The 14,638-nt window shown below is 34.1% G+C and overlaps 1 protein-coding gene across 1 annotated transcript in view; it reads left to right on the forward strand.

Moving 5' to 3' along the window:
* The window catches only part of ADGRB3 (adhesion G protein-coupled receptor B3), a 440,870-nt gene that overhangs the window by 263,003 nt on the left and 163,229 nt on the right, over positions 1-14,638 (forward strand). The window contains exon 16 of the mRNA XM_063389429.1: positions 5,698-5,741. Within this exon, the coding sequence (XP_063245499.1) occupies positions 5,698-5,741 (44 nt within the window). The remainder of the gene's footprint in view (positions 1-5,697; positions 5,742-14,638) is intronic.

A 14,638-nucleotide genomic window follows, 5' to 3' on the forward strand; every position in this document is an offset into this window, starting at 1 on the left:
AGTCTTTGAAAGGAATGTGTACTTGTTTCATGCATGCATATAAACAAAACAAAAGTGATTGTTGTTTTGTGAATGTTGAGGGTTTTAGTTAAACAGCAATTTCTAGTGAATAATTTCCATTAAATGCTTTCATGGTTACAATTAAAAATGTATTATTGTACTGACTACTTAACCTTTTGCTCACTGCACAGGTCATAGAGCTACAATAGTTCTTCAGGCCCATTCTTCCTTCCTTTCGTTATTTCACAGAAGCCAGTTTTTGCTTAACCCACTGTAGCAGACTGCAAAAATGCTCTGGTTCCAATTTGGCTTACAGTCCTCATAAATGCTTGAGATTTTTTGTGAGATCATTTAAATTCTATACTTTTCAGGCTTTAATCTCACATTAAAAATGTTATAAATATGGAAAAAAAGGACTTTATTTCCAAATATATGAAAAACATAAAGGTTTTTTTTTTCTTTCTGTCTTTAGCAGTCTCCCAGCACTCACAGTGAGAATAAAATACATCTTCTGTGGAAATTTTTTGTCATATACAATATTGGGAAAATAATGTTGAGTAACAAACATGAGGGTAATTTATGTGAAGGCACAATATATAAACTCTCTCTGTTTATGTTATAAAGAACTAGAGTTTGCTTTGAATAAAGTCGTAAAGAGTCAAAAGATATAGTTACTCAAGCTTTTGAAAACAGTATTGTTATGCAAGAATCTTTAAAGCTGTAATTTTGCAGTTAAAACAGTTACTCAAGTGGTCAGATAGATACAATTCAGCTAGAGAAGTTCCAGATATTTCAGTCAGTAGCAAAAGTAGTGAGTCTGGTTAAAAGTAAGAAAACTTTTTGAACTCTAGAGCTTTCAATAACATTTTACTCGAGGTTTGAAAAAACTATTTTGCCAGCAATGGTCATTATGACCTGCCATTCAGCTCCCAGAAAAATACCAATGCAAACAACATCTCAGTGAAAGTTTGGCAGGAAAAAAGGAACAGAGGAACATAAACTGAGCTGACACCTTACCTTTCAACAACATTAAAAGTGCATTGATGAAGAATTGGGTTGATCTGGGGTTTTATGGTTCTCTGTTTCAATTTATTTATAAGATGGTTTAGGACATCTAGATTTCATTTTTTGTTATGTTTTATTTTCTTTCAAACCTCAATTACGTCATATATTAAGAGAAAATCTCAATCTTTAACATAGCTTTTGTTTCTATCAGGTATTTCACTAAAAATATTACAAAGTATTTGCTGAAATAAACACAAATTAATCCTATATATCAGGAAAAAAATCAATCACCTTTAAAATAGAATACTTAGTACTTTGATTTTACTAAGATCATTATTCAGAAGAATTTATGGTAATTGTCAATGCTAGATTTTATAATCTATTACTTTAACAATGATTGGGGGGGCTATTACACAAATTGCAGAATATGACATTTATATTTTGAACCTGAAATTGCACTTGCAAAAGTAACAGGTAAGGTGGCACATGGGCTAACAGGTAAGAAAAAAATTCTCATTAATTTGGTCAAATGCAAGAAAAGAAGTTTTAAAATTATGTAAGAAAATAATACTAGTAAGCCATGTATCAGCATTGAAAATATTTCTAGATCAAACATAAGCTAATAAAACAAGCACAACACAGCCAAGACTAGACTAATAAAAGGTTGAACTGCTAACCCCAGAAGATGAAATTCTACAAAATTCTTAGAGAGGGCTTTCTTTTTCATCTTTTTTTTCTTTAATCTGTCCCTTTGATTAATTTATAGAGTAAGTTTTTGCTAAGTTTGAAAAACTTGGAAATTAAAGTTCATTGTTACAACAGATCAGATTAGAGATGCTGATTGTCACCTTGCTTTGGCAACCTTTCAGTAACAGAATATTAATTAATATTTTGTGAGCTCGTGTCTTGACAATGCAAAAAGATAATAACCTTTCCAATACATATCAGATATTTTCTGGTTTTGTCCTATAATATAATCCAGAGAAGCATCAAGTGCTTGGATCAGATTTTCATACATACTACAATTACGTAGGATCTCAATCCACCTGAATATACAAGTTGGATTGGGAGATACAATGACAATATATTGCTCTAGAAAATCTGTGAATACAAATCAGTTATGTATTTTAATATCTTTAAACATTTGGTCATTTGTGTTCAGGACTTAACCTTCATAAAGAAATAAGGCTGTAGATGCAAAGAAATTATATTTTGTAAAGTCAAGTATTCCTTTAGACTAAATCTACTTCTCTGCTATTATTTTGTCAGCTGAAAAAAAGGATTTATTCTATTATAATATATTACCAAAGAATGAGATTTATGTACATACAGCAAGATAAAACCATTGTTAATATATCTTTAATACTTGAACATTATATATTGATGGCTCACAGATTAAAAATTGTGTCAATTGAATAGATCAATTACTAAAGAAAAAATATGTTACCTTTCATCTGATTCTTTTAATGTCTCAGTTAGATTTGTTTTTTCCAAACCTTTGTTCTTACAAATGCTCTTCATTTATTCAGAACAGTTTGTTTGCAATTTGATTTAATGATGTCATTTTAAGCATTTTGTAGAGCATGCCTAGTAGTACATAGGAGTATATCCACACATTTTTTCTTTCACCTCCTTATCTACTGACTAAATAAAGTAGAGAATATATTATGAAAAAGATGGGCAAATGGATCATTTAAAAAAGTTAATATGGCTAATTAAAATCAGGCTTTAAATAGGAATTTATTCAAAATTTATTACAATTTCTTAACTTTTTATCCAGTTTATTAATAAAGCTGGAGGATTATCTTTTGGAGGAAGTGCAAATCACAACTTCATGTGCTGCTTGAAATATATTGCATGGTATTTGGATTTGTAGATAAATACAAATATACCAGAGAGCTGACCAGAGTGGAATGTGCATTGCAATGCATCATCGCACAGCTGGTCAGAACACTGTGCTAATAACAAATAGCACCAAGGTTGTTGGTTCAATCCCCATATAGCCAGTCACTTAGGAGTTGGGTTTGATGACCCTTGTGCATCCCTTTTAATTCAGAATATTCTGTGATCTGTGATTTAGAGAACATGATATTTGGTCTTATAAACTGTGAACATGTAGAGGAATATGGTCACATTTTTTTCCAGTAGATTGATTAAAGGAACATCAAAGCAGTCTTTGAAAAAAAAAATAGCAACTCAAACAGAATCCTATTTGCTCTAGAGAGAACATGAACTCTCACCTTCTGACAGCACAGAAGTTTACTCCAGGGCCACTAGAATAACAAGCCAGCAGCAGCAGAGGACATGAAGCTTTCAATGCGACTGAAAACCCTGGCTACAAAACACAGTTGGCACTGTGCTGGTTGGTTGTCACAGTTGCCAATCACATCTCAAAAGTTCAGTTTTATATGCCAGACAGAGATATATACACATACACACTCACACACACATGCCCAGTTTTGAGATATCCAAGTAATGTACTGTGCTGTATAAATCAATGCTACAGCAGTTGTAAATACTAATGAGCACAGAAGCTGCTTCCTAGGCTGCAGCTGAGTAATTAGCTGGTAAGAGCACTGCCCTCAACGAGAGCTGTGCCTGTTGGAGGCAGCTCTACAACAGCAGTGCTGTATTGCCAAGAGGTACCCCAGAAAGGCTGTGAAAAAGGGAGCAACAGATTAAAGACAAAGAAGCAAATACAGAAGCAAGCTCTTTGTGGTCCCAGCAGTGCTTGAAGGGTATTTGATCAAGTATCAAAAGAGGAAGAAGTTCTGAAAGGGTGCTGTGCCCTTGCAAGCTGCCACTTCTGCTGGAACAAACCCTCCCACAAGACTTTCTTGTGGACCAGGAGTAATATTTATCCTGCTTCCCATGTTTCTGCCTAATCTCTCATCAGTGACTGCAAGAGCCAAACAAACTATTTTCATTTGAATGCATTTCAAAGAGAGCAAACTGTGATCTGACAGCAATTTTGTCGTGTCTCAGTTTTCTGCAAAGGTTTTTAATTCCCCTCTATTTTGTAGATTTTTTTATAATAGACACTTTTTTCTGAAAGTGTTTTTGTATTCATTTTATTTGCACTGTGGGAATAGCAAGCATAAACTGTATGATGTCCACTGCTGGGAAAGACAAATCTTAGATCTGAGAGATGCAAAGCCTTATTATGATGCAGCTATAGAAGTACATTTTTAATATGCATACAGCTGTATCAGATTTTAAGTAAAACTTCTTTACCTAGCCTTACTATACAAATTAATATTCTTTATAAAATTACATTTTAAAGAAAATTTAATTCTTCACTGATATTCTTTTGTTCCTGATTCTTATCCTTTTATCTCTTAGTCCATCAATGTATCTGAAAGTTACCTGCTCTCCAAATCTCAATTGGCCTATTATCCACTGCTTTGTCCTGTGCCCTATTCCCCTTCCTCTTCTTTATATTATAAATACTTCAGGAGATGGAGCATCCTTTATTTATGTTTGTACAGTGCTATGTAAATATAAAGTGCCATAAGTATATGTTGGTTTTAAATATTTATACTCTACCCATAAAATTCAATGCAGTCAGCAAAATACTGAAGCAGAGGTTCAAAAATTCCCTAAATGCCTCTCTGAAAAGCATCTGAAGAAGGACCTTTTTATCTTTCACAAAGAGATAGATGGAATAATTTAAATATTTAATAGATTTTTATTTTACAGGTTGCCATTTTTTCTATAAATAAATCATTTTTGAGAATAAAATATTAAAGTGTGCTTTGTTTATATAAAAGTACCTTTATATCTACTGCATCTACTGTTCACTAGCACTGACACAAAAATAGTGAACTCTACCTATTTCTTCAAATCACTTATGATTTTTAAAAAATATATATTTATTCTATATCTTATGTAATTTTTTATCTGGTTCTGACTCCTGGGAACATCTAATGCTTATGGTGAACAGGAATTAGTTTAGCAGTTTTAAGTACTTGTAAGTCAATCTGAGTGAATTTCAATTTTGTCTCTAAACTTCCTAGGCAACAAAATAAACATGAATAATTTTATAGATTCTTCAATTTCCCAAAAAGTTCTCCGTAGTTCAGTGATTTGTAATAAAATACTAGATTCCAACTCTGTTCTAAATCAAATCAGAAATCTTCCATGGATTTTGAAGAGACGGGAGCCAGTATTGTAAAGCTCAACCCAAAACAAAAAAAATATTTTGAGCAAAAAATTCTGCTGATTTAGGACCTTATTGAAAAAAACCTTTGGACACTTTGGGCTTGTGAATCTGAAATCCCAACCTCAAGATGTTTTGCCCAACATATGCTTAAAATTTTTAAAGCCATTACTGATTTTAACATCCAAGTTCCTAAGGGGTGTTCTTCCTCTAAAAACACCAGAAATGTTTGGTCAAGTCTCTTAAAAGATTAACTCTTATCTCATATTTTACTTCCACTAAGATATACCAAATAGACAACTTTATGCTTTCCTTATCTAAGCGGAGAATGTACATATAACTCTGCTCTGAGGTTCAAGTGCCTTCAAAATATCCTATAAGAAATAACTGTAAGCTTTTCCCATTTCAGTGTCATCAATTCATCAGAGTATGAGGATGATCTTGTAGGAGGAAACTCAGATAAGTTTTTAGTTCAAGCATGACAAATATTTTTGCATATGGGTAACTAATAGATCTGTTTGTTTTCTTCTTAGGGCACATTGAATCCCTACTGTGTGCTGTGGGATGATTCAAGAATGTAAGTGACAGATGTTTGCTTCTATTGCTATAGCTCAAATGTAACAAAGTACCTAACAATATTTAAATAGTTGGTCAGTAAATGGGTTGATACAAGGGCAGAGAAAGTGAATCTTTGACAGAGTGGAAGTATTGGATTCTCCAGTCACTTGATTTCCTTTTTGCAGATATACTGAGATATTACAACATCTCACCAGAAAGAGACACCTCACATAGTAATTTTAATTTGCTTTTTCAAGATTAAAATGAGAATGACTAAGAACTGTAGTTCCTTCATAGTAGTTGCTGGGCAACAAGCAAGTAGGTAAACCATAACTAAGGAAGACTTGCCATTTCTGTTACTGCAGGGAGAAATACAATTTTCAAGTGTGATTCCCACAGCAATCTTCATTTCAGTTAGTTCAAATTTTTATTTAAGTTTATTAAAATAATACCTGTATACTAAGCAGTGAAATCTTACCACTAGTCTTCTACACTTTTTTAGTGTTTCCCTTCTATAGCAAAAAAAGAAATTGTTGCTGTAAGAAAGCAAACTGGTAAAATCCAGTTGTGGTTTAAAATTGATCCCAAATTTGTGCAGTTGTAATTTGCTTCATTAATCTTTCACAGTAAATCTCCCATTAAAGTCAAGGTGAACTTTGCATCAATTCAGATTAAGTGTTTCAAGAAGGAGCCCTATATGGTTGCTGTGTAATTTTTTTTAAATATGATGTTGTACTTCTTATCCAGGTATATTATATATGTCTTATAATACATATCTATAATGTTAGAAATTGCATGTTTTTTGTGATTTTGTGAGTGCTTTTATCCTTGAGCTTGGATTTACATCAGCATTGATGGCTGAGAAACAACATTATAGTGCAGAAATGTGAAACTTGGGACATGATACTAGAAATCTTTCCAAATACAAGTAGTACCATGGTCTGTGCCTCTGCAGAAGAATTAGAATACCATTATATGCCAGTAACATCATAGTATTCGATTTCCATGAAATCTATGGAATAAAGTACATGGAAGACTTCATATTATGCATTATTAAGAGCATATAAAATGCAAAACATTTGAAACATGTTCTTTGTTTTTTCTTCACGGTATTTTGCTTATATAGAAGTGGTACAGTGCTTTGTTTGTAACTTTTTGTATGGATTACTTTCAGTACTGTGTATTTAGAGCACTTGCTCTGATTTCACTCAGAATTCCAGTCCAGAATATCAAAGGCACATTTGAGTGTAATTAGACTACTAAAAAAACTCTAACACCATGCTGCATATTTAATAATGTGATTAAAAGATTTTATTCAGGTATTCGGGATGAGTGTGTGAGGAAGTCGCAAAAAAAGGCATTTTGTACTTCTCACTTGTTTTACATTTCTCTTAGTATATTTTATGGAGAGGTTCAGTGTTACGTCTAAGTACAGCATTCAATATGCTTCAGAATCTAGATTGAAAATTAAACTTTTGAACTATCTAAAAATTACATAATGTTTACATAAAATAGTCTGAGGTTTTTGAGGGAGAAACATGTGCTTTTGTGTTCTGAAAGAGATCTTTTCTAGGCATATTATTTAATAGTAGCTACTGAATATGTTAGAAAATGTGAAGACTGGGGGTGTTTTTGGAGATGTGTCCATTTTTAAGAGTGATATGAGCCCTGAAATATTCCCACTAAGATTTGATACTGCAAGGTCTGCATGGACACCACTGTCACTTGTTTTGCACATGTATGTGTGATATTTTTTGATAATGTGACATTTTCTCTTATCAGAATGTGCAATAGCAAGACCAAACTTGTAGTTTTTTTCATCTGTCCCTTTCGAGAATATCTCTACTGTTAGCTTATTCAAAATTTATTTTCTTAATTTTTTCTTATTTTGTTTCTCTTTGGACCATTTTATTTGTATTTGCATTTGGTCAGGAATATTTCAGAATTTGTACTCCGAAATTGTGAGTTTTAAATTCTGAAAGCTTTATAATGCTGAGTCAGTTTCTATCATTTATAAATCTAAACAAAAAATATGTAGAGGACTACACAATTGGTTAGGTGCTCATGAATATGTTGGGTTCTTGGTGGCTTGGTTTTCTTTTATTTTTCTACTTTATCTGCACCAGCAGGCAACTGGATTTGATGGATTAATAGCCTAATTCACATTGCAAATCCTACAGAACTGTGATGTACTCATGTCCTTCCAAACTGGATAATTTTTGCATAACCATGACTTGGCAAGTGTTTTGGAATAAACTCAACAAAAAGTTGTCTGCTTTAGTTGAGGATGCTTAACTAATCAATAGTCTCTAATGAGTCAGATGTTTTAAATTAAGTGGTTTTTAGATGAAAACTGTGTTTGCTTTTATCATTGGTATCCAGCCAGCAGCAACCTCTAATGGGCTTTTACACCTTTTTAGCCACTTCTCTCACACCTTTATTTGCATTGGAAATTCACATTTGGTAAATGATACCCCCTCCACTGATCTTGTCAGTTTAATACTTCTCCAGCAGCAAGAAAACTTTGTCTACCTGGATTTTGGACATGCTTGTCAGGAGATTGATCAATGATTACAGTTCTCTGACTTCTATCCTTGAAGAAAGTTTTGTATCTCTGAGCTGTTTAATCTTACCAGATCATGAAACTTATTCTAGTGCCACTGGTATCTGTGACAATTTAGTCATCCTAACTTTGGTAAAAGCAGTTTTAATCCATTCTTTCTATGAGATTGATGATTCTTGCCTCTGATTATGTTTTATAAGGTTTCCTATTTATCAAGCTGGCAGCTTTGTGCCTTTCTGTAGGCATCTAGTCAAATGTATGTACAATATCAAGACAGTGGGACTAAAGAACAAAATAATATGTTATGTATTAGGCTCAATCCAATAATAAAACATTTTATTTCAGTTTATTACCCCCAAATATAGAGCACATCTTTCTGTGGTGATGGAAACCAGGCTTTTTTTATAATTTCTGGTGCTTCCTTTGGTATTTCCAGATTTCCTACACAAAGCTGGTAGCATTAGTTGTGTGTAAGTGGTGATTTTTCCCCCTCGGAAATGAGTGATAACTTCACCTACTCAGTTCAGAAAATGTATTCAGATGTTGCCTTCAGTAAAGTGTTAGTATACTGAATGCTTCTCCATCTAGTTCATAGGAAAATTCTTGGAATATTTTTACTTAATATTCTAAGGGAAAACAATTCAGTTCCTTAAACCAACCAAACCAACAAACCAACCAAAAAATTCAGTTGTGTCTTTTCATTATCAAGCATGAGCAAACAATCCTTGCTGTCAGGAACAGTTTGTGATACATTAGTTCAAGTATCTCAGTACACAAAGAGAAGGAAAAGGAGTTGGTCAGGTACTAGCGCTGACTTTTCTACTCCACAGAAGTGATTTTAAAGATTTTACAATGAAACAAAACTTGAAAGCTTTTCTTTTGTCCTTCCTAGCTTTCTAGAAAGGAAAACAAGAAAGGATAGGGAGACAGCAAGAACAGGCTGAACCAGCAGTTGGGTCACCTGTCCTGGCTGTGCCTCCTCCCAGCCTCCCAAACGCTCCCAGCCTCCTCACCGGTGTGGCAGCATGAAAAGCAGCAAAGGCCTTGGCTCTGTGTAAGCCCTGCTCAGCAATAACAAAAACATCTCTGTATTACCAACCCTGTGTTCAGCACAAATACAAAACATAACCCCATACTAGCCTCTGTGAAGACAATTCTATCCCAGTCAAAAGGAGCACAGTGGATCTCTAGCATCTATGAAAGTTTGGCCTGACAGAATCGGTTCTTTGTCTTTGAGGACCCAGCCCCTCGAATCTTGAACCAGGGTGCAGGATTCAAAACACAGTAGGGGGCTGGAAAGGTAGATGCCACCGTACTGAATGTGGGAGGTACTGCCCTGACATGCAACCCTCAGCTAACACCACTGCAGTGGTGGGGTAGATGTGTTGGGCCACAGAGAGGAAGCGATACCTCAAATGGGAGTTTCCAGAGTCACCAACTGATTAGCAAAATGGTGCAGCTGGTGTTTGTTCTTTTCAAAGCGTGTTGGACATATTGGGGGCACATGTGCTCTCCACAGGACAGAGTCACTTGTTGCTGGTGTGCTGCACATCTGTATGCAGTGCAACACAACATCCCACAGCACTGGGTAAGGACAGGGTTTTAGTATTCTGAAGCTCTCTGTGCCAGTTGCAGCAGAAGGATGTTATAACAGTATGACAGCATTTTATTTGACCATATGCGTGCTCATAATAGTTCGTGCCTGCTGACTATACAGTTGGAAGAAGTACAATGCAATTAGCTGAAATTTTTAATATTGCAAGAATTTTGACCTGGTTCAGTTTTAGATTAGGACAATTGGTACATCTGCTCTAATTTTTTTTTCCCTTATTGCTATGCAAGTTTCCACAGGCAGTGGTTTAGATTTTCTACCCTTAAGCTGTATGGAAGTATGAATACCCATATATGCAAAATGACAAAATGCATACATTTAGATAATTTTGCAATTACATTCTAGACATATTGTAGCATCCTCCATTAAAGAGGGTTAAAAAAAGTTTACAGATTTTTTTTTTTTTAAATTATGCCCCTCAGATTTTAATTATTTTTCTCTCATTGGAGAAAAATATTATTTTCTCCCTGGATACAAGTCTGGAGAACAAGTCCATTAAAGGAATTCTTCAATACATATAAACCAGAGTCTACCAGCTAGTTGTGATTTTCTGCAGCTCAGCTTTACAATATAAACTTGTGTGCATGCCAAAAAACAGCTTATGCATTTCGTTGCCTGGTGGTAAAATTGAGAGGGAACACTGCTCTGCTATGTCTCTCTCCTCTCCACTTGGATTTTTAAAACTAGCAGAATGGACCTTTAAAGGTTTGATTTTGTTTGTTTTCGGTTTTTTTTCCTAGCCTTGCAAACCTTTGAAAATATGTTCAAGACAACTCTTTATAACTTTTGTCAAAATGTGTCAAACTAATCATCAAATCATTAGAATACCCTAAGTCAGAATTTTCTTATATTATTAATAGTAACATCTTCTCACTTTATACTACTTCACAGTCATACTACTTCTGTTCCCAGAAAAATATTGAGGAAATTGAATGACAGGAAGTCATAGTTTGGTAGTACATGCCAGATACAGCTTTACTTCTTCCATTGACTGCAGTCAGTCTTGTTAGTCCAGCTTTGCAGTCAGACTTTACTTCTGGCACCTTTTTCAAGGCAGAAAATTCTCTTTCCATGTCAGTTTCTATGCTTAAGTTCATTAATGAACATAAAAGATAAATGCCTCCTGGAGTGCCTATTTTTATGAAGAACTTTCCATAGTGGAACCTGTGTAATAGCACACTACACATTGTATTCCTGATAGTCCTGCGGACTTGGAAGACTTTACAGAGTCATGTTCTTTTTCATTAAAACAGTATGGGATGAAAAACCTGATCCAAACTCCTTTGCAGACAACTAAAAGGCTTTGACGAATTTGAATCGGATCAGATCAAGTGGAGAACTATGCAATCCATGCAAGACCTAAATTTTAAAAAATTTAAATTCACAAACTGCTAAGGTTATACTGTAATGCAGAAAATTAATTCTGAAATATTGTACAATATAAATGTATTTTCTTTATGTTGAAAAAGAGAACAAAATTTTCTTTTCTTAAGTCATACACAAAATGAATCAGTATATATGGGAGGAATTTATAATTTAGTACTTTTTTTATAACAGTGCTCTTCACTAACACCTACACTGCCATGAACAGAGCTTACATGGCGTGCTGAGATTTATAACAAAAAAAAAAAAAAAGAAATCAAATTAATTCCTGCTAATAAGCATTTGTTGAGAACTCAATTGCTATTTATTGCTGTTATGTAAATGTAGATTTTCACAAACTAAAAATAGTGGTTTCTTGTAATATCAGACAATTTAAATTCTGGATTGTAACTAAAAAGAACTAGTATCTTCATAATCTAATTTAGATATTATAATTGGATTTTTGACAGATTTGTAGTGAATAATGAAGACAAAAGATAATTGAATTTTGAATAAACTTCACTACAGAAAATAATCAGTCACGATTTGGTTTTTTATCTAGGTTTCCCAAAAAATTCATGGATCTTACAAAGTCAAATAAAATGCAATTGTTTTTTTCTTAATAAAACTTCACTAAGAAATGCAACTGCTGGTAGTCCAGCATGGGGCTGGCCTTGGACTGACTTCTAGGCGAAAACAATAATTAACAAATAGAATACAGCTTCCAAAAGTACAAAATAGCACAATTGCAACGGCAAAAGTTTAGCAACTGTTCTCATTTATGTCATGAACCTCTTAAAGGCTTTTAAACCTGCAAATTTAAAAGCAATTTAACACAGTTTCATACCATCCTCCCTGGTTTACAGCTAGGGGAAACTAGAACATGATGAAAGCAAATCTGTTCATCCAAGTTTACTTATTAAACCGTGGTAGAGTTAGAGTTCCAAATTCCTGAGTCCTAAGTGACAGTGTTCCCTAGCTGTTCTCAAAGCCAATATCATTTGTTGTAGTTTAAATTTTGGTGGGTCCCCGGGGAGTGCCCCCCGGGAGACCCCCAGGTCCTAGGGGGTCGTGGTGTTCCCGTGCTGGCAGGCAAAGAGACTCAGACGCCAGTGGGGTGCTGATGAGGTGAGGGTTTATTCACTGAGGGAGAGGGGAAGGGAAGGGAAGGGAAGGGGGTGCAGAAGCACTAAAGGTCCTTATATTATACCATCCTTAAATAAAATCTGCTTGTGCCACCAAAGAAGTTGAATAATTTGGGGAATATTTGCTGGTCCATGTGAGAAGAGCTGTGCTGTGCACCTATTCCCTTTAAAATAGGGTTACAGGTCATGTGCATAAAGCTTCTTGTAAGTAAATCATACTTTTTTTTCTTTTAAATTTATTCAGGGTCAGTACAAAAAAAAAAGCAACAAAACAGAACTACAACTGGTATAAATATAGCTAGTTTTAGTAATATGATGAGGAGAGTGTAATAAAATATAATACAATGTATTTTTTAGCACTTGTGGAGTGTTGGTTTGCTTGTCTTTACTTGAAAATGTGTACATCTAATTCTCCTGAATTAGTAAGTGTTCCCTCTGTTAAATCAATCATGTAATTCATTGAAGTCTGGTCTGTCTTACTACAAGTGGTTATTTTGGCAAAATGACCTTAAATAAATATTTGAAACTGTGTTTTGAAATTAATCTTAGAGGTCATCTTCCAACTCTAGCAGTTGCTCTTAAATTGTCAACATTGAAATAGCATCTCTGCCTGATAAAACTGTAAAACTACATCAAAACAAGTCAAACACATGTCCAGTGTAAATCTGCCATATGTTATCAATCACTATCACAAATATACACGCTCATATACTGTGTCAGCATCTCACTGACGTCTCAGGTGTCTTTACACATGCTGAGTCTCTGAGCCAAAGGTGAGTGGGATGAGCAGATTCAGTTCAGTCTCTTCCTGGACCAGTCACTAGAGGGAAGCAAAGACCTTCACCTGCCTGTTCATGACGTCAGTCAATGTGCATGTCCTCACTGGCAAAATCTGGTCGGTATTCAATCCAAAAATTTTAAAAACGCTTACTTGGTGAAACATAAACCTTTTAAAAATAATAAATAATTTTAAAAACCTGTATGGTTTATTTCCAGAGGCCAGTGTCATTAAAATGTTGAGGTATTTTTGTGAGTCATATTTTCAGAATTTGAATCTACACAAGAAATTCAGTGCAGAGTGGATAAAAAAGACAGGTTTAAGACTTTCGGGTTTTGAAGCGTCCCAATATTCAGAAAAATACATTGAAATATTAGTAAAGTAGTAGCTATGCATTTGCATCTTGTTGCAAAATCTAAGATAAAATCTACCATTTTCTTGATATTCTTTTGTTGATTCTCCCTTAGTTATTCATGCTTCTATTCCATTTTCTTTCCTGTGGTACTTAAAATCTCATCCTATATAAGTATTTTTTTGGTTTATACCAGATAAACAGATCAAAAGAACATCAAGTCATTAAATAAGACTATTTCATCATGCACTCTGTCTCAGCACAGAGAAAGCAGATCGTGTGTATGTATCAACTCATATTTATCTTACAATTTATGACAGATTATACATGGAGGAGGTTTACCATATACTATATACCATATATATTTACTGTGGTTAATTCAAGCCAGTTCTACTTAGTGAGGATGCAACTCAACTTACCATTCTTTCCCATGAGCTAGGCTGGTTTAATTCCTTTAAAACAGAAGCACTCAAGGGCAATGTTGCATTTGATAAAATGTGGCATTTGATTAAAGGAATAAATCTGATATGAATTGAATTAGCCATAAAACTATATATGACTGGAAACAAGGATAAAAATAACGTTTGTGGGTTTATCACTTAAAATTCTAAATTATTTAAAGATTGCAGGGACAATATTTGTATAACTTATCATTTCATTTGAATAGGAGATCTTTTATTAAGCTTAAGCTATGCAGGGTGGCCATACTTTAATGAGAAAAATACAAATGTGTATTAGGATTTAAGCGAGTTTAAATGGAAAGTAATATGCTCGATGAAGAGCTCCAAGCAAAGCAATTTCATAGAAAAACCAAAACTATTGTGTTGAATAGCTGATAGACTATGGCTAAATAGATTTTTAGCTTGAAGCATGGTGTAGTTGTGATGGTTTTTTAATGTTATCATCATCTTCTCTGATAATGTTGAGTAAGAGAAATTTCTTACATAGCTAGTTAACTAAATGTAATATACATATACATTCAAGTGCATGTGCTGGGGATAACATTCTGCAATTGTGCTATTATTCAAAGTAATGGAGTTTATAATATAATTCTAAATTTCACAGGCTATAGTTATAATTCTTGATGCTCATATTATCCTAATG

This window comes from Prinia subflava, chromosome 2 (assembly GCF_021018805.1).
Source record: "Prinia subflava isolate CZ2003 ecotype Zambia chromosome 2, Cam_Psub_1.2, whole genome shotgun sequence".
Classification (NCBI taxonomy): domain Eukaryota; kingdom Metazoa; phylum Chordata; class Aves; order Passeriformes; family Cisticolidae; genus Prinia; species Prinia subflava.